Source organism: Lottia gigantea, assembly GCF_000327385.1.
Source record: "Lottia gigantea unplaced genomic scaffold LOTGIsca_8, whole genome shotgun sequence".
In the NCBI taxonomy this organism is placed as follows: Eukaryota; Metazoa; Mollusca; class Gastropoda; family Lottiidae; genus Lottia; species Lottia gigantea.
Window position 1 is genome coordinate 3648572 of NW_008710662.1, and position 22013 is coordinate 3670584.

The following is a 22013-nucleotide window of genomic DNA, read 5'->3' on the forward strand; positions in this document are numbered from 1 at the left end:
TAAAACGCAAAGGGTAGACCCTTCTCGAAAAACCGCTTGGTCTGACGTTGTACCTTTGCCTACCATAAGAAAAAAGAAACGTCTCACCAAAAGTTAGTCAAACCCTATTAGAATGATATATGAACCTTTTCGGTGTCATCCGGAAGAATAACAGATCTGTACCTTTGACAAATTATCGTCACCGTTTTACAATTGGGTACAATTGTTGTTTGCGTCATTCAATTCCTAATGGTTATGGCATTTTTACATCGCGCCATATAATTTATAGAGCTTATTTGACCGCTATGCGCTCGCAATTCCGTGTGAACCCGACGGATATTCATATTCTATCCGATTTAATTTGTTCAAATGTCTCAAGTTATGGCCTCTCTGTGACATTCAACACTTCTAGCAAATTTTAGCCCAAGGACAAATTGTTCCATGGCTTACATTAACCTCATAAATTGGAAACTGAGACAAGAATTTATCTGTTCCTATTTCTGTTAAAATCATCTTTTATAAGAGGTTTCAAGTTTTATAATCAAAGGAATATTAAGTCTTTTTATCTGCAGTTATTTTTATAATTTGATGCATATTTTATGACTAATACGCAAAGGATGTATTATGGAAAGCGTGTCAATTCACAACTAGGGAAAATCAATATTCAACTCATTGAAAAAGGATTCCGTGGAAATTTACCAAGATTTCTAAGTGGAATGTCACACTCGTAACTCGGTGAGACGAAAAATAATAGTGTAGAATCCATTAACGTTAAATTTGTTGGAAGTCGATATTTAGTTGAATGGTTTGAATACATGGAAGGCGATATAATACATCACAAATGACGGATCCTAATATGCATGTTGATAATACAATATTGAAATCTCAATGCTCGCATTTCAGCTCATGCAAAGCTGTTCGCAATTAACCTACAAAAGATCCACTCTGACCTTTGTGAACTAATTCTCCTACATAAAGACTGAAAGCAAGGCCGTGAAGGTTCCTTTTTCTTCGAGGCAATTATTCTGTTGTATTTCATTGCAATGCTTTCTGTACCCTTCAAACGGTAACCATCTTTACCGAAGACATCAAAATAAGCGATATATTTTTGGGATAACATATTTATATTTTAATATTTTATTTTTAACACATTTTGTTGTCAAATTCAGCATGACGCAATTGCCAGGTAAGTTCACTGGTGAACGTATACTCATATTGACCATTCTTGAAAATTAAATTTTATGTTCATTCTAAGACGTAGTATCACTTTAAGTTCTTGTATTAAAGTACATTTCTTAAAACAGCAAATATATTGTCTGCACAGGAAGTGCACGCAACATCAGAAATAACCACTTTTCGATTTCCCTTTCCTGGGCAGTTTGACATATCAAATATATTTTCCCATAGGTACACTTCTACTGAATTTTTATTTTACAATAAAATTATAACTTATAATTGAAACTGAGAGTAATTTATAAACGTGACCCACTACTGAAAGAATAATGTGGTTATCTGGAAATGAGGTCAACTAACAGCTGATTATTATAACCTGTGACACACCTGAAGATTGTAAACCACTTTTTATTGACCAGTACACCCTCTTTTCTCTATTTTTCATTTCATACAGATATCATATTTCACTATTTCCAAACTAATTCGGAAGGTTCTACAATATGTTGAAGAAGAAAGTTACAGTGACCCAGAGAGTACACGTTAACAGTGCACAATCTGATCTAAATTTATATTATATGATTTTATAGTACATCTATTGATGTTAGACTACGGCTACCACTTAATGTTGTTCTTAATACTGTTAACATCTAAAACTAACAGCGATTTGATTATCATTACGATGCTGCATTTTAACAAAGGCTACATTTAGAACAGCATTGCTTCAGATGAGCAGTGATATATCTGTTACATAATTATTAAGGCATATAGAGCCATAGCAATGTTTTAACTGTATAGCAGTAAGCCTCAACAATACTTCAACTATTTATATGTAAACCACTACAGCAATGCTTCAACTATAAAAAATATTAATCACTGCAAAAACTATATAAAAGTAATTCACAGCAATGTTTTAACTATGTAGAGGTTAACCGCAGCAATGTTGTAACTACAGTTTATAACAATGCTTTACCTACATAGCAGTAAACCACACCAATGCAACAACTACATGTATATATAAGTAGACCACATGGTTTTTCTAATAAAATTAAACCACAGCAATGCTACAACTATAAATAAGTATAGTACTGCAATGTTTTTACAATATGAAAATAAAACACTGTAATGCTTCAACACACAGTGGCACCAGCCTCCTGAGACTGGAGGTACAAATAGGAGGCAGACTGACTCAATGGGAAAGGCGGAGGGAGGACTGAATTCAAATTGCGACAACGCTGTGGAAGCAACTTGTCGCAAAACTCTAATGGAGCGTCTAAGAGAACGTTTGCGAACAGTTATCCACAGAAATGCTTAAATGATGATGTCCAAATATATAATATTGCACGATTTGAATTTTTCATTTAACTATTCTAATTGTGATAGTGTTTAAGGGGAGATAAATTCAAAACAGATGAAAATCAAGACCATCTGAAATGGCTAAAATGAAGATCAAACTGTGATAAAATAGTGTTAGGTCCTTAACGCCACGTGAAATAATATTTATAACACAATTACAGCACACTTTCATTCTTGACGACCTTGTCTATCTTAAAGTCAAAATGTTTTCGTGTGATGTGTGCATTCGTCAATGTTTCAAATTTTCCAAAACTAGAACAGAAGAAAATACTTTTTTCGATTTTAGTTTCTAATTTCTAACACAGGGAACTTTATTTCAGTGTTTTTGATTGGAAAAGTTGAAACTTTGTTAACTGAATATCTGCAAGAAAGCGCTTAAATTATCTTCCTTCTGCCTCCTTCAATCAGGAGCCGCGGTGGCTCACTGAGTTAAACGCTTGCTCGCTAACCTGAAGGTCCAGACATAGGTCGAGATAATACCTTCGGAATTTTCAACACGGTTTCTCCCTGTCAGTGATGCAGGTAAGAGGGGCTGATGTGGAAAAAACGTCTAGTCGTTCGGATGGAACATTAAACCGAGACCCTTTGTGCTACAAGTTGTAAAACTCCATTCATTTCATTTCATTTTACCTTCTTCAATCAACCTCCCAGCGCTTGTCGTTTTGTATGCGACAGTGTTATAATAATTATTGTGAGTTATTGGAATTCCGACTTCATCGTCCCTGTAATTAATTATTTCTTGAGACGATGATGTTGCAATTCCAAAAATTTACTTAGACCAAAGGCACATTGACGTTTATACCATACAACTCAGAGCTTTTTCAAAATGTTTTTTACATTATAGATCCATGTTCCTTAGGTTATATAATTCGAATTCAATACCAATGTGATATCAGTTCTGACATGTTATAATACTACATGAGCCTTGTTGTGGTGACTTAAAAAATCTTATAAATATGGCCCTACCCATTCGGATATCGGAGAATGCTACACTTACAGAGTTGTAAGATGAAGAGTAAATTCTACCCTTTTTTGTAGGTACTTTGTAGAATATCCTGTAATGTCTCATTAATTTATGCAAAAATTGGATTTTAACATGGTGAAAATCCTCAAAAACTCTTATAAAAAGAGATATTTCAATTTTTTGGGCCAGATAATATCCCGATGCACCTACCTAAACACATCTTCACAATTTTCAAGGCATTACGTTTTCATCTTATACCTTGACTACAATGACCCATTTTCTTGTACGCCAACGATTACAGCCAATCTGAGCCCTTGATTTATTTCATGCATAATTATTTTTCAGTCTCTCTGTCGAGGGCTCAGATTGACTGTAATCGCTAGAGAAAATCCAATCAAATTGCTGCATTCACAATCTCTTGAAACATGAATGTGGGCCATTGCAGTCAACGTACAAGACGAAGACATAATACCTTGACCATTGTAAAGATGACCAAAACATAACGAATGACTGTTTCAAAACGGTTTATTAACCTATTTTACTGAGTACAATAGGCTGGTATATTAAATACACTTCTATCAGAAATACCAGTGTTATAGTTTGTAAAGGTATACGTCTTGTCAACGGGATCTGAAAATTCACAAAAATCAATTAATTAAAATTACATGAAAATGTCCAAGGATCTATCGGAAATTTTAGCTTTAAAACGTTAACTTTGAATGAGGTTATTACCCCATTAATAAATCACCATCTGGACTTAAGAAGTATATCTTGAAGTGTTCTCTCGGTTTAAATAGGCATGCATTTAAACTCAGTTAATTAGCTAATAAGTATATTTTAATAATTCACATTTTCAAAATTTTTTGGAGTAACTGGTGAACACTATACATGGAAGAGAAACGAAGTTACCTGATCCAACAACTCCTGAAATAGACTCGACTACTGGAACACAATTATCATTAAACATTATAAGTAAATCAGCAGTTCCTGCAAACTTCCATTTAAAAGCAGAAATATTCACTTGGTTTGGTGCAAAACCCATGTATGATTGGCCAATGAACTCTGCATCGTCTGAAATGTCAAATAAAAGGTAAATACATATCAAATAAAATTGACTACATGTCGATATCCATTGAAATAAGTTAACATTACATTACATTTATAGTGTTCAAGCCGAGTTGTTGTAGCAATAGATACAAACCTTATATTCATTCTTCTGTTAGAAGCTGGATATAACTCATTCCAATCATTTCGACTTACCTGGTACACAGTTGCTTGGCATATCATAAGTTAGATCTTTTGCCGTACATGTTGAAGTTGAGTCAAATATAACGAACATTTTTTTCTGGAAACAATGGAGGTATATTTATAAAACTCAACGAATACAACTAACAGTAAACCTATTACAAAGATATTGTCCATTTCAGCTGTCTTAAATAAATACTTTTTAAATGAAATGACGATAGTTTGAATATCTAAGTTGTTATCAACAATATCAATAATAAAATTTAATTATCAATATCATGTGTTCTCAAATATTAAGATATTTCAACATCACTTGTTCCTTAGTGTTTTTCTGATAATACAGACGAGAAAGATGTTGGATTATCATAATGAAAGGTGATACGGACAGCCCAAATTGAGATCCGATTGCCGAGAAAGTAAATAAAGTTTAATGAAAAACATATATTTCTCCAACAATTAGGTGTTCCAATACGTATGAAGGCCGTATTTGAGTTCTCATCCTACCAGCTGTTTTAGAAAACCAGGACATAATGCATAATAAACTAGCTCTCAGAACAAGTACCATGGCCCAAAGAATCTTTCTTCAATTTTGAAAGAGGATAAAGGAACTGAATCATTGAAAATTATGAACCCTTGGGCTCTATACTGGAAAGATGGTTACGCAAAAATGGAATATAACATTTGGAGCTATAGGCAGATTTGACAGTTTGTTTTTACTAACCTGGTTGAAATCTTGCACGACTCGTACCAATTTAGTACTGCTATTACCTGGTGAAAAACTATAGGTTTCAGTAGCTATTAATTTACTCGTAAAATCTTCAGCCAAGGTTGTAAATTGCTAGAAAAGAAATCAGGATACATTATAAAGATGTGTAACACGCTTTAAACATTCCTAGTGCAATTTTATGTTGGATGGACAGAAAAACCTGTCAAAACAGTTACAGATTAATGTTTAAAATCATTCAACGTGACAATTATTTTTTTTAGAACCAGTTTAAAGAACCAACAAAAGTTATCTTGAAAAACAGCTGACACACAGAAATAAAGAACTAAAATTGTAAAAAGTGTGGCAATGAAGTCAATAATAAAACGTTTCTGCATGTAGTATGCAGTTAGGGAAAATTACATGTGACTTCTCCATTTGAACTTCTAATTGTCAACCTGGACATGTAAGTAAAGTAAAATCACGCTAAATTTTGTTTGTGGGCACAATAGATTGTGGACCATTTTCAAAGGATTTTAAGAAAACTTAATTGGTGACAGCAATGGAACTGATAAGATCTCAGTCAAGTTCGAATTTGACGATTTTTCGATGAACGGATTCTGAATTATTGCCCTTAACTTAGAGACTACTGTTGATGTGATCATATATATTGATGAGATATTGGAAAAGTTTGAATTTCACTAAAAGTTTTTGAGTTATCAACCTTAACTTGTCAAATTTGTGCCCGAGCTCAATGGAATCAATTTTCCCCTCGATTTGAAACTCTGTGTGATCAATGGAATTGATAAGGTCTTGAGTAGGAAATCTTAAAATTTTACAAAGCTGCCGTGTGGACGTATGTTTACCTTGCCTGGCAAGCTATCTCCACTCCGACCTGTATCAATGACAGGGAAAGTCGGATTGCAGAATTCAGGGTTATTCTCTCGATGAAAGAGTCACCCCGTGGAAAATGGACAAAATTTTAGTCTTGAAAATCGAAAAGATTACTCTTTTGTAGTTCTTGTCTACTTTGTGAAAAATACTTACAAAGTTCCCTTTGACGATTTGGTTAGGTTCACCAAGGATAGCAGTAAATTGTTTGTCTGTGCAGCATTTTTGAACAGCACCAGTAAAAATTGGTAACAAAGCTAAAAGGATAATAAACTTCATGACGAAAGGAATATACTTGTTCACTAGTCTGATCCCGAATGACGGCTGACTGAAAGTAGAGTAAAATATAAGTAGAGTAAGGGATAGAAATGTAAATATTGATAACGTTAAGCCAACGATCAATCAATCTCAATGTGAAATTCAATACTTTCTAAGGTGACTTAGGTTATATTCGATAAGATATTACATTATAATCTGCTTACTGATTAAACTCATTTTTTATTACTTACCAGTTCAATAAAGACAAACATATGAGATGAACTTCAAGAGAGATATTCTTAATGACCAAGAATAATTATAAACTTTAAACACTAATTTGTTTGATCACTCCAGTTAAAAGCGAGGATGTGGTACGAAAAACCTCAAACCTCATAGTCAAATCTTGTAGGGCGCTCTTCTGCTCGCATAAACTCATCGTGTCCAAACCCCCATTCGCCATACTTCCTCGGCTAATGTAACCATCTCAAAACCCGTATTCGTGATACGATGGCATAAACTTTAAAGCACAACTTAAGTATCTTTGGTGATCGATTTTTAGTCCATCATCAAGAGAATGAAAAGCAGCACCTGATATCCCCGGTCATCTGGTCTCAGCAATAATCAAATAGTCTACACCTCTAAAGTGCGCCATTGATCATGCTCCGATCTTCTCGTCATTCCCTTTATCATCTTTTCTTCATCTCGTCATACCGTTTATTATTTTCCCTACTTGACTTTCTTACTTATCTTCCCTCATCTCATCATACCATTTATTATCGTCCCTCTTCTTGCCATTCCATTCATTATCTTCACCCTTCTCGGAGCCAGGTTTACGAGGGGTGGCGAAATATCTGAGATCGCCCGAATTTCTAACATATAGTTATGAGATTTTTAAACCAAAAACTTGCTTTCGGGGCTGCGAGGGGGTTAGGGGGGTGATTGCCCCTCTTCATTTCTTTAATCATATTTCATTTGTTAGATTTTAGGTATCTTGAGAAAGTACACGTTTTTTTAATCTAAAGGGAGATAAGGAAGCTTACTGATATGCTATAAACATTAAACTATAGTTAACTTGATAGGTCATTAATATGACAGTGTCAGGGCCTTGCTTATTGGCTTTTCTCTTCTGCTTACAATATTTTCCTGCTTTTGGAGGTAAGTTAATTATTCAAAATATAAAGACTTAGTAACTTACTATATTCCTAATCATTTCAGCTTTTATTTCATATCTTTTCAGCGCCTACAGGCCAGAATGGTTTTTCGCTTGCTTCGTATTATAACGACCATATGGTGCTACAGAAAGCCCCGGCTAGATCTAATGTATGGGGTTATTCTACAAAAATAGGCGATACAGTTCAACTTACTATTAGCAATAACCAACAATTTTCCAAGACCGTTGAAACAAAGGTATACAGCTATATACAAGGCCATATGATGACAAAAAATTTAAAGTTAGTTTGCGAAATGTCCAGTAACAACACCATTCAACAAGTCTAGTGTCTGGAAAGTCAGATATTCATGTTCATAATGCCATAGTTCATCTCATCTTCTTGTAATCAGCCAGAGTGAAGCCATGAACTGCTTTTATCAATAATCCTTGTTGTTAGGTTGTTAGCGGGCCAGAAGGTAAAGGAACATGGAAAGTAACACTACCACCAATATCTGCTGGTGGTCCATACCACATCTCTGTTAAATCATCATTAGCTACACTTTCTATTACTGATGTTTTATTTGGTGATATTTGGATTTGTTCTGGTCAGAGTAATATGCAGTTTACATTATCTATGGTAATTTGATCCCTTTCACTTGATAAGGATCCTATTTCAGATCTGAATCCTAACTGTCGACTTTACTCCCGGAAGAATCTGAAAGCAACTGGATTTCAACGACTGCTGGCACTGATCAATACCTGGGCCCACCAAATACCAAAAAAACACATTTTTAATCAGTTGCTCCACTTCCAAGCATGTTTTCGTTGATCACAGTCGGCAAATTTTTCAATTTAAAAGCCCTTTGTTCGTTGGCCATGTCATTGCCGCCTTTTGAATATCGGACACCATACAACTAGAGTCTTTTGAATTCTTTCCAGACTATGCTCTGTCTATTAATTATATCCGACAAGTATCAGAAATATTGCTCTCTGTTATGGCTATTGTTTAAAAATTTTCAGGAGTTTGGTTAAGTTGTTTCAGGTCTTATTCTAACTATTTTGTATGTTCTCTAGGATATAAATGGCTCCCAATCAGAAATTGATAATGGTCACAATTTTCCAGACATTAGATTGTTTACCATTCATCAGAAAGAATCCACTACAAAGAAATATGATTTAATTGATGTGGAACAGCATTGGGCTGTACCTAGTAAAAGTATGTTACTAGAATGTCATTTTATTGATGCAAACAGTAATAATACTTTATATACCTGATTGTATTTACTGTAGAGGATACAAGAATACGGTGGTAGAGCATCTGTTACCTGTTCTGAAAACCAATTTATGTGCAGTGTATTAAAGTCATTTTCTTTTCAGCTACCCTTAAAAGTTGGAATTGGGGCCATTTTTCAGCCGTTTGTTGGCATTTTGGAAAACAAGTTTACCAGATTGTGAAGCATCCTATAGGGTTGATAGATTCTGATTGGGGAGGAACATTAGTGGAATCTTGGTCTTCTCCAGATGCTATGGCAAAATGTGGCAGCAAGTTAGAACTCATCTTTAATTTATTAACAAGTCTAATACTGTTTTTTTATTTATCGAACACTCAGCAAATTAAATGTAGGTCATTTCGTGAATAGTGCAGAGCATACAGGTATGCAAACTAGCAGCTTTATTCTGAGTAATACCATGTAAATTGATATAATACATCCTTAATCCCATTGAACATATTTTCACGTGAGGTGAAATCAATGAAAGCATATTGACATTATGGAACATATATTGGCAATGACTCTTTCAGAATGTTTCACTATGGACCACAGCCTGGGTTTCCACGAGAAGCTAGTGTCATATGGAACAGTATGATTCATCCATTATTACCATTTACTATTTATGGTGTGATTTGGTATCAAGGTAATTTAGTAGATGTAGTAGCCTACCATTTAAATTAGAGTTTGTGTCACCATGTAGGTGATTTTCTTTATGTCCAGTTACTGAAATACTCTTTTGTTGAACCAATGTCGATAAAAACTTATCAAAAATCCAAAAAAGGTTAAGCTTACCTGCAAGGAAAATGCAGCAATCCATTTCAACCTGTTGATTACTTTAAAGGTGAAAGCAACTGGCAGAATCCACAAGGTTACACCTGTAGTTTCCCTGCTATGATTGATGACTGGAGAGAGAAATTTCATCAACAATCTGGTGGTCAAACTTCTAAAAACTTTCCATTTGGTTTTGTTCAGGTAAACTATATTTTTCTAATCACCGAATAATGATTTGTACGATTCTTTTCGCTTTCTCAATAAATACAATCGCGGCAGTCAAATACTGTAGAGATGTTAGTAAGAACATTGGAAATTGATAAGCTTGTTTAGCCACTGTAACTTTCATTGCAGCTCGGTACCAACCAAAACAATGACAACAAAGGTGGTATGGTTGAGGTACGAATATCTCAAACAGCAGGGTATGGCTATGTACCAAATAAAAGAATGAATAATACGTTCATGGCTGTTGCTATGGATCTTCCAGATTTTAAATCTCCGATTGGAAGGTAAATAGCTTATAGCCCCGTCACATATGCGATCTTACTTCGATCAAATTGTACTGGGTCGCCGGAAAACGTGAAAAAAAACGTAAGAAAAGTCCCATAAAATTGCAAATTCTATAATAGTCGTAACGTATTGTTTTCATGGAGATGGTACGTAGCTTCTCAAAAGATATTCTCGATTCCGTGGCGATCTCAACGATGATATATGATTCTTCCTACACGCTAATGCGACGCTTATTGCGACCTTTACACTCTCTGGGCTAATGTTCCGTCGCCGTAGCAGCTCAATAAGGAATAAGGGCGCCTTTCTGGTGTGACGGGGCTTTGAGACGTAGACAGATAAACTGCCAATGTTCTTCAAAGACATAGTAAAGTTAAAACATGTTTTTCTGTTACCCGAAAAATCTATATCTTGGCACTAATGTATCGAAAGGGTCTTTTTCTAACTTTTTTTCATATTTCTTTTGATCATTGAGACTTAATTTCAGTATCCACCCACGTCACAAAGATATAGTTGGAAAAAGATTGAGTTACGGAGCTTTATCTGTGGGATATCATATGTCTAGCACCAAGTTTCAGGGACCATTCCCAAGTAAGATAACCAATAACAAAGGGTCTTCAACTCTAACGATAGTTTATGATAATGACAAAACAGATTTAGATGTCAGAAGCAACGACGGATTTGAGGTAGATATAATCTATTCGGTAAAAGAGACTCGGGTGCTTTCAATCTGTAAAAATACTGGGGGTTTCAATGAGGAATTCAACGCCTTTCTGAAGCTTAGCTGGCCAAATAGTCTTTAAATGATAAAGGCTGACCTAAAAGTCGCCAATTGAGAAAAAAATGTGAGAGGGATAGCTTCCCTGGTGAATTTTCCCAGTGTAACCAAACAAACCAGGTCGTTCGGCCTAAATATTATAACAGATCACAATTTATTCGAAATAGGCCTTGATAGGCTACTACACGTATTTTCGTTGTTGTTTTCAGATATGTTGCACTGATAAAGTTAAAGGTTGTGATATATATAATGGATCCTGGCATAAAGTCACAATATCATCATCAACAAAACACAGTGTAACATTACCTTATCCTTCACAATGTCATCAAAATAACAACAAAGCTCATGCTTTAAGATATGATTGGAGGGAGTCGCCATGTCCATTTCAGAAATGTGCTATTTATAGTGCTGTTAATAGTCTACCAGCACCACCATTTCAACAATATCTACAGGAAACAGAAACACATATTATTGGTTAAGAGGCAAATTATATTGATTTTGATACCATTTCTGTCTTCTTCTTTGTTAATCCTGTATACGTGTATTTACCAAATGCTGTTCACTTGCAAGGGCTCTACAGATGCTCCATATGGGGTCATGATCCGCATATGTTTTCCCAACGATCACATATTTGCAAGTCTTCGTTTTTGCTCCTTCCTGCCTTGCTCTTCTTATAGTTATTCTTCCGATTGACTGTTCCAGTCTGTCTCCTTCTCCTTAACTCATCGACTTAACATTGGTTCTTCTTCCAGACTGACCTCGCCATTTCATTGATTCTTACTCCAGTTTGTCTTCAGTGGCTCAACTAGATGTGTAGGGGCCCGTGGACATAAGAGGGTTGGGGCTGTACTACCTATAAATGTAATACCCACTATAAATGTAATACCCACTATAAATGTAACAAAAATCAACCATAAATGTAATACCCACCATAAATGTAATAGTCAACAACCATAAATGTAATAACCAACCCCACCAAAAATGTAATAATATTTAACCATAAATGTAATAACCAAAACCCACCATAAATGTAATACCCATCAACCATAAAGATAATAAATCGCGCGGTGCAGTTATAAAATAGAGTAATTCAGCAGAGGTCGCGGAGTGGGGGGGGGAGGCTGGTCCATAAAATGTCATTTTGTTTTCATTCCAATTTAGGTTCAATCTAAATGCATTCTGAAGAGCAACGTTTCTAGTATTACAATAACCTGAATAAGATGTTAAAATAAGTGTACAAATTTAACTTTTTATTACTAAAATTATTTGACATAAACAAGAAAAGTAACATTTGAAAGGAATGAGTCATGATCTGGACTCCCAAAGCTAAATCCATAACAAAACATTATCATAACAAAATACACAGAATAATTTAGCTTAGATGAGTTTGTGGGCATATTAATTAAACGTTAAGGTATGTATTTTGTTTTAAAATGTTAAAGCTTCAATTAGGCACATTTCAAGTAAACACACTCTATTTGGGCACACTCTTTTTAATTCAGCACTATGTTATTTAGGCACACCTGGCCAGTGGCGGCTTCAAAAAGGGGGTGGGACATAGCCCCGAAATGCTCAAGAAGGGAAAAGCGAGGTCACTTCATAGTTGAAGAAAGCAAGGCATAGGTCTGGTATCACATATTCAAATTGCATGAAATGCATGCTTTTTCAAGTGGGAAGATGCTACCATATCCCTTTACAATGGTTTGGTGCCTTCGACGCTCGCTTCATTTAAAAAAAATATATATATTTTACAGTGCCCCCAATCCCCCAAACATCCGCAGCCGCCAATGCACCGTACCTTTCGGCATAAGTAATATAGACACAAAAGGTTAGGTATAACCAACGCCCTCTGCGCATCGAGACGACTTTCCAGCCTGGAGAGATTTGTCAGATTTTCAGCCTTGTTATATAGTATTTCTGTCCAAGTTAGATAAGATGAGGAAAAAAATTGGAATGAAAAAAAAAAAAAAAATTATGATCTCTTCAAAGACAACAGGTTTTTTGCCTCATAGAAAAAATACCCTAGTTACAGCATAGAACACACCCAATAAGAAAAACGTGAGGTTATTCTAGACGAAACGAAATAAAGATATTTACCATAGATAATGTAAACTGCATATTACTCTGACCAGAAGAAATCCAAATATCAACCAAATACACTCCGAGACAGTTCGGAACGTTTGTTTAAAGAAGTGTTCTTGGGGGCATTAATGATCGAAAGCTTTTCGGTTAGACTCCGGTTACATTATCAAAAAAGTATTCTACCAAACTCCTTCCCCATGGGTATATTTAACCAATCACAGCTTGTCATGTATAACCCGTTTCTTGGTGAAATAAGGAACAGTCACACAGGAAATCCCGAAGATGTTTGAAAACCTTCTTGCGTTTGTGGCAAAGGGGGGTAACTGGGTCTCAGCCTACAGACGACAAATAGAGCTGTCTAATTTGGCTAATTTGCCCAAATCGATAGTTCTGTTTAGTCTGGAAGCTTTTATTGTCAGGGCGCCATTTTTAGTCAGTGTTCGTTTTGTCATCTGCCTGTTAACATCAAATAAAGTTGTAGTCAACACCGTATAACTTTGTTTTTTATCGTGCCATGTCTTCAGCCATGTTCCTCGCAGCCCCGTGAGAAGAGATGCTCATATTGCTCTACATGATATATTTTGATATTCCACAATCTCCCTATTTTGCTGTATAATTGCCTTGAGAATGTTCAAGGTTTTGCTTTATCAGTCAGATAACTTCTTATAAAAACCTTTTCTTATATCCGAAGTAGAATAGACCTCTAGCAACCTGTCAACATGATAATGTCAGGAGCTTTGTTGTCTTTTCTCTTCTGTTTACAATATTTTGCAACTTTTGAAGGTAAGCTTATTGTTCAATCTAAAGAATTTTCATGCTCCCGTGTGTTTATATCTATTATATCAATTCCACTTTGTTTATTTTTCATAGCACGAACAAGCCAAAATGGTTTTTCGTTTGCTTCGTATTATAACGACCATATGGTGCTACAAAAAGCCCCGGCTAGATCTAATGTATGGGGTTATTCTACGAAGATAGGCGACACAGTTCATCTTACTATTAGCAATAACCATCAACTTACCAAGACCATCGATACAAAGGTATACTGTTTTACATATCTCAAGATGAATCCAATGAATCTCATGCAAGAAATTTAAGCACTGAATGATGGAAACTCAATAATGTTATAGTTTCTTCGTCTCTGTTTTCATATCAGAACCCATCCACCTTCACTTCCACGAAAAAACAAGCTAATGAATCAAAATAAAAAAATGTTAAAACCAAAAGTACTTTTTGCAAGGTTGTTCATGGACCAGAAGGTAAAGGAACATGGAAAGTAACACTACCACCAATATCTGCTGGTGGTCCATACCACATCTCTGTTAAATCATCATTAGCTACACTTTCTATTACTGATGTTTTATTTGGTGATATTTGGATTTGTTCTGGTCAGAGTAATATGCAGTTTACATTATCTATGGTAAATATCTTTATTTCGTTTCGTCTAGAATAACCTCACGTTTTTCTTATTGGGCTTGTTCTATGCTGTAACTAGGGTATTTTTTCTATGAGGCAAAAAACCTGTTGTCTTTGAAGAGATCACAGCGCTTTCGATAGACTTCAAACAGAAATCACCTTTATTATTAGGGTTAAAAATAAATCCCTTTTTTGTCAAATTCAGCATGAGGCATTTGACTCATTTGCCTTGATAAAGATACGGCCCTGGTGTTCCAATTCGACAAATACACTTGTTTTTAATGTGATTAGTCTCTTTGCTATTTACTTTTATTTTCAGGATATAAATGGTTCCCAACAAGAACTAGAAAATGCTCACAACTTTCCAAACATTAGATTGTTTACCATACGCCAGAAACAATCCAACACATTGAAATATGATTTAATTGATGTAGAACAACATTGGGCTCTTCCAAGTAAAAGTATGTTACCCTATTGCCTAACGTCGCCATTCTTTAGTTGAGAATATCAAATCGGGTGATAAATTTGTTGTTTGCTCAGAAAACCTTGTTTTAAGGCCATGTTCGCCATTTTCGGGGGTTGATTTCAGTCTTGAATATAATGTAAATAGTCTTCAGAAGTATTAGAACTGCAGGAAAATCATACAATCCCTTCAAATATACCTCAAACTAGAAACTAAGAGAATCTTTTTCGTTTCATCTTTCCTGATAACATGGAAATAAAGCTTTGATATGCAGTTTTTATTTTCTGTTTATTATTTTCCTCATTTCAGATTCTCTTAAAAGCCACGACTGGAATCACTTTTCAGCTGTTTGTTGGCATTTTGGAAAACAAGTATACCAGACTGTGAAGCATCCTATAGGGTTGATAGCTTCTGATTGGGGAGCCACATTGATAGAGTCTTGGTCTTCCCATGATGCTTTATCTAAATGTGGCAACAAGTAATGAATTTTGTTTCTAAAAGTATATTCAATCTAATATTTTGTCCAAAAATAAATTGAAAAATATTTCATGGGATTGTAAAGAGCTTTACTAAATTTTGGCTGTTTATCGGTGACACTGATAGAATCAATTTGTACCATTCAAATTTTCAATTAGACGTCTGTAGTTCCTGAAATTTCACTAAAACTACATTTTTATGTGTTTGATGACGTCACCAATTGCAAAATATGCGTGTATCACTTAAGACCCTTCGCGATTAGTGACGCCATCAAACACTTAATTCTAGTGAAATTGCTGACGCCTGATTGAAAATGGTGTAAATTGATGTTATCAATAACCCAGATACATAAAATAAATAAAAAAAAAATTAAGGTTGTTCGATCAGCTGGTGAAGCTGATATTATTTGATTGATATAATTATGTTTGTTATAGATTAGGACAAAATATAATATTCAGTGGTAATGTCTATTTTAGAATGTTTCACTATGGGCCACAGCCTGGGTTCCCACGAGATCCAAGCGTCTTATGGAACAGTATGATTCATCCATTATTACCATTTACTATTTATGGTGTGGTTTGGTATCAAGGTAAACTTAAAAGTTTTAAATTTATGAAATAAAATAAAATAAGTTTTAAAAAAAATGGTGTCAGATTTTGCGTCAAAGTGTATACTTTTCAATTTTGGTCGGAAAATTTTAAACCTATGCATTTAAATCATATTTGCAAACCTAAAATAAATTCGCCCAATATACCATTCTAACTTTACCCTCGAGGGATCCAAAATCAGATGGATAGTTGATGGCTACATTAAACAGTAGGCTACATTTATCTTTCAATCATTCTTTTCAAGGTGAAAGCAACTCGGCAAATCCACAAGGCTACACCTGTAGTTTCCCTGCTATGATTGATGACTGGAGAGAGAAATTTCATCAACAATCTGGTGGTCAAACTTCTAAAAACTTTCCATTTGGTTTTGTTCAGGTAAACTGTTCTTAGATTTTTCAAAGAACTAATGCAGTCGACATTAACCCTATATCAAATGAAATTTTAAAGACTCAATCAAATCATAAAATCCGCCGCAACTCAACTGAAAAGATTTTTTTTCCAGCTTGCTACCAAAGGGAAGAATGACGTTAAAGATGGTATGGTTGAAATACGTATTTCTCAAACAGCAGGATATGGCTATGTACCAAATAAAAGAATGAGCAATACTTTCATGGCTGTTGCTATGGATCTTCCAGATTATAACTCTCCTGCGAAAGCGTAAGTTGTATGGAACAACAAGTTGTTTACGATTTGGTTTGTAATAAAGACGTAATAGATTGTTACACAACCATTATACTGGTTTGTTTACCATGAGTTGTCTCAAATCATAGAAGTAACAGATTGAAAATAATCTTACTTGTTTTCAATTTATTTTCAGTTTTCATCCACGCCACATGTACAAAAAAGCACGTTTACAAATTTTTCATTTTTCAAATTGTTTTAAATCGTTGACATATAATTTCAGTATCCACCCACGTCACAAAGATATAGTTGGAAAAAGATTGAGTTACGGAGCTTTATCTGTGGGATATCATATGTCTTGGATTAGGTTTCAGGGACCATTCCCAAGTAAGATAACCAATAACAAAGGGTCTTCAACTCTAACCATAACCTATGATAATTACAAAGGAGATTTGAATATTAGAAGCAAAGATGGGTTTGAGGTAAGCATTTTTCAGATTACTACATGTATACATGTATAAGATTATGTAAAAGTCACAAGATTACAATCCAACTACCAGCTAATACGACTACCAACAACTTTCTCGTTTGCGATATCAGCAACCGCAAGATTTCCACTTAACCGTCTTCACTAGTCGTAGAACGGGGATAAACCTTAAGCGTTTGTTTAATAAACTACCACTTGCAGAAAACTTTCCCATTCAGCTAGGAGACTACATTTCTTATTACCACTAACAATAATTTATTATCGATTCCTGTCTTCAGATTTAAGGTGCAGAAGCGTAGGACGTAAAACTCCATTCATTTCATTTTTTTGTTTTCAGATTTGCTGCAGTAATCAAGCTAAAGGCAAAGGTTGTGGTATATTTGATGGATCTTGGCATAAAGTCGCAATATCATCATCAACAAAACACAGTGTAACATTACCTTATCCTTCACAATGTCATCAAAATAACAACAAAGCTCATGCTTTAAGATATGATTGGAGGGAGTCGCCATGTCCATTTCAGAAATGTGCTATTTATAGTGCTGTTAATAGTCTACCAGCACCACCATTTCAACAATATCTACAGGAAACAGAAACAAATATTATTGGTTAAAAGACAAATAAAATTATTTTTTTTCAAACCATTCCTTACTTAATCCTTATAGGATATCTGTTATTAAATACAAAGAGTATGGTGGGCCTTAAAAATCTGAAAACCTATGTGGGACCTTCGTGACTCAAATGTACACTATTGTGATATTAGGAGGAGAACTGCACCACATAATCATTTAATACATACTCATACAGAAAATCTGACCAGAAAGAATATGTATCAAAAAATATCAACACGAATCTTGATGTTTTGTCTCGTGTTTCTTTTTCTCTGAATAATTCCACTACCCATCCATGATCTGACGAATTTGTTATGCATCTCATTGAATAATAGAGAGATCTTGTCATATAGTTTTGACACCACGGATGAACAAAGATTCATTTCTGCCAAGATTCAACATCCAAATTTGTGGTCATCATACCTTTAATATTCCAACAAACAAATGCTCTGTTCCTATACATTTCCAATTTTAGGATATTTATTGTTCAAACAAGCTAGCTTGCAATTGCAATGTCTGACAATTTATAACATTGTTTCGATTAGTTTGCATAAATTATATCAACTATGAATGCTAAAATGAAACAGAAAACGATATATAAATAATCTGGTCTGAATAGTATCTTGATATTCTAAAACATTGGAAATTAGTATTACTCAATTGAGATCAACTCATTTACATAATCCTTGATATCTTATCTTCCCTCTCCCTCTCTACAAGATTAGACTAACATTGAAAAGTGACACAAATAGGTTATCAGCGATAAGCCACCGTAAAAAGAACATCTGTAAGTGATACTTAAAAACTTCATTTTGTACATTTATGTTAGAAAATGGGGGTTATCTGGCAGAGTTTATTCATTCTATTGTTGGTTCACAAAGGTAAGACTGTTATTTTGTTTATATCAAATTTTGAATTCCAATACATTATCATTGTTTCAGACATCTTCTCAACGCGGCATTACGAGTGTACGCCCATTATGAAGATGGGTTGAAGCGGCCGACGTTATCACAAAGCACCGTTCTGTTCTTTGGCTTAACTGGTTACACAACTTGCGTTTGATCTTTCAGCTAAATCAGATGCGACTCAGTTATCTTTACCATCGTACTATGGTGATCATATGGTCCTACAACAGGCTCCTTCAACGGCCAATATTTGGGGTTTCTCTAGTAATTTAGGAGACACGATAACAATTCAACTTAAATTCACCTCATTGGTTCAGCAATTAACTGCAACTGTAAGTACACATGTGAAAGACAAAAAAGCTAAAAAAAAAAATTAAAATATCTGACCGAGATCAAAAATCTTTATTCTACTTATATTTTGTTTCGGGCAGACTATCATAGAATTTGCAAAGCTTGAGTTTCTCCCTTTTCATCTAAATGTTTTATGTATAATGCAGGTTTCACAAGGTCCAGATGGAAGAGGTGTTTGGAAAGCATTATTCAAGCCAGTACCTGCTGGTGGTCCATACCTTATTGACATCAGAGATACACACAGCAACCAAATACAGATAAATGATGTGATGTTTGGTGATGTATGGGTTTGCTCTGGTCAAAGTAATATGCAGTTTACATTACCAATGGTAGGTCTCCATGATCTTTATTCCGTTAAATCGAATTAACTGTACCTTCAAAATTCATGAAGTCCAAAAAGTCATCGAAAATCCTTTGATTTCAGGTATTTAACGCATCTTACGAAATCGAAGATGCGAAGAACTATCCCGATATAAGGTTATTTACAGTTGCCATGGAAACAGCCACCACACCTCAATATGATTTTATAAGTGTTGAAGAACCTTGGTCGGTAGCTTCACCAGGTAAGTGGAATAATAGGATTTAATGAAAATAGACCTACTCTTGCTTTTTTTTATTATCTCGGTGAGGTCTTCAGTTTTTACTTGTGTACTAAGAGTTGTTCCTGCTTAGAAGCTTACAATTTCTCCACTTTCTATCACAAATTATCTGGTCTCAATCTTTGGCATCTCTGTCAAGCACTAAAACAATTACTTAAATTTGTAGCTAGTGCTGGAAATGGAAATTGGACCTATTTTTCTGCTGTATGTTGGTTATATGGTAAATATTTGTACCAGACATTAAAGAGACCAATTGGACTCATAGCATCTGACTGGGGTGGTACTGCCGTTGAAACATGGTCTTCACCAGATGCTTTGAAAAGCTGTGGCATAACAGAGGAACCAAAGTAAGTAAACTTTTACAAATGAACATTAATAAGCAATTCAAAACTCATGCATATATAGAGCAATATAAACTTCTTATCAGAAGTGTGTACATCAGTACGTTAATGGGAAAATACGTAATTACACACGTTTCGCCTTTTAGATCCATATCAAAATCAAAAAGAGCCACACCAACTGCCCATTCTGTATTGTGGAATGCTATGATACATCCGATGTTAAATTTTACAATTTACGGCGCTATTTGGTATCAAGGTTGGTCTGATTTGGGTTAACTCTTTGATTGATTTCAGCACAATACTCAAAGAAATTCTCAGGAAGTTAAAAAAGGAAATCATATCCATTTAGGCCTATCGGTTGGTGGAAAAAGAACGTATATATTGTTATCGCGTTGACTTAAAACAGTGTAAACCTATAATGCCTGCTGCTGAACTCGATGGAGAAATTAAGTAACGTCACCTTTGACACAATCAACCCAGTAAATGTTTCAGTCATTGTCTGTATGTCAGATTAAAAGCTTTCTGGGCATTCTATGTATTGGTTTTCACTGAGGTATAGACCATCGTATATAATTTTTATCTTTTCTAAATTACAGGTGAAGCTAATGCTGGCAATCCTCTTGGTTATAATTGTTCATTTCCTGCTATGATTGATGATTGGAGATTAAAGTTTAGTTCAGCATCTGAATATACCACCAGCCCTAAATTTCCTTTTGGATTCGTCCAGGTAACAATACTTATCCATATCTATCATAGATTATATATTATATACTTAAAGTCTTGATCGTCAAATTATACAGCATCATTGGCTTTTGTCAAATATTCAAATAATTTTGAGGTCTCGTTTGTTTATTTAATAGCTAGCTGGTAATGCTAATGATCCAACTGTTTCGACAGGATTTCCAGGAATAAGATGGTCCCAGACTGCCAGTGTTGGTTATGTTCCTAATTCTAGATTAGAAAATGTTTTCATGGCTGTAGCAATGGATCTACCAGACTTTAAATCACCATTTGGCAGGTAGTTTTTTTTTTTTTGTCCAAATCTCAATTAACAAATACATACTTTCATATCATGCCGAATGATCATTTCTAGATGAGCACGTATGTTCGCATTGTTACAATACGACGATCTGTCAATCATTTTGTACATATATGTTGCCCTTGGTTCCTAAAACAAACCCCTCCTTACATTACGTTACCGTTTCTATCATCGAGTCATCATATTTCAGTGTCCATCCACGAGACAAACAAACTGTTACTAGTCGGTTAGTGTTATCTGGATTGTCTGTTGCCTATGGTTATGCCAAAAACTTCCAAGGGCCATTTCCTTCAAATATTCAAGTCACTAACCAGAAATCAACCATTGTCATCACATTCGAAAAGGTCCAGAACAAATTAGAAATTCAATCCAACTCTGGATTTGAGGTAAGCCAGCATATTTACCTTTGCCTTAATCTGACCACAAAAATATGCGATTGCACCACTACTTGAGTACGATCTTTCCTATCTTAACCATTCGCAAAAGAAAGTTTATAACGAAGAGTAATCAAATTGATTTTGCTGATTCAACAAAGCTATTTTTATTCAAGTATTAAATCTTACGATAGAGCAGAGAATATTCAATTCAGGTCAAGTGTACTTGGTGATACCTTAATCACATTAAGATAAGACCGACCTATGTATATTTACATATCAAAACATCCAAAGTGTTTATTGAACTTCAAATAATATTTATGTTTCACATTATACAGGTTTGCTGTAGTTCATCCTCTGATGCCAGTGTTTGTGATCAAGCATCTTTAACCCCATGGAAGCCAGCACCTATGTCATCTTACACAGCTAATACTGTCAGTCTACAAATACCATCTAGTTGTAATGGGTTAAATCTGTTGTATTTACGGTATGCCTGGAGAGAATCACCGTGTGATTATAAGAAATGTGCTGTTTATAGTGGTGGAAACAACTTGCCTGCTCCTCCATTTAAGATGCCTTTGAACTCCGTGGTCTAG

General features: G+C 34.9%; 2 protein-coding genes across 2 annotated transcripts; one reads left to right on the top strand and one right to left on the bottom strand.

Annotated features, from left to right (window-relative positions):
* Nucleotides 1–3981: 3981 nt before the first annotated feature.
* Nucleotides 3982–7026, bottom strand: LOTGIDRAFT_229639 (hypothetical protein; the record flags this gene model as incomplete). The annotated part of the gene is made up of 6 exons (XM_009067043.1): nt 3982–4099; nt 4379–4540; nt 4730–4814; nt 5436–5552; nt 6465–6636; nt 6956–7026. 6 exons carry the CDS (start codon nt 7024–7026, stop codon nt 4008–4010), a joined length of 699 nt encoding a protein of 232 aa, XP_009065291.1. The 3' UTR covers nt 3982–4007.
* Nucleotides 7027–7853: 827 nt separating this feature from the next.
* Nucleotides 7854–22013, top strand: LOTGIDRAFT_177595 (hypothetical protein; the record flags this gene model as incomplete). Its single annotated transcript, XM_009067044.1, has 10 exons — nt 7854–7973; nt 8174–8300; nt 14463–14545; nt 19489–19627; nt 19830–20010; nt 20151–20260; nt 20601–20731; nt 20865–21022; nt 21234–21429; nt 21756–22013. 10 exons carry the CDS (start codon nt 7854–7856, stop codon nt 22011–22013), a joined length of 1503 nt encoding a protein of 500 aa, XP_009065292.1.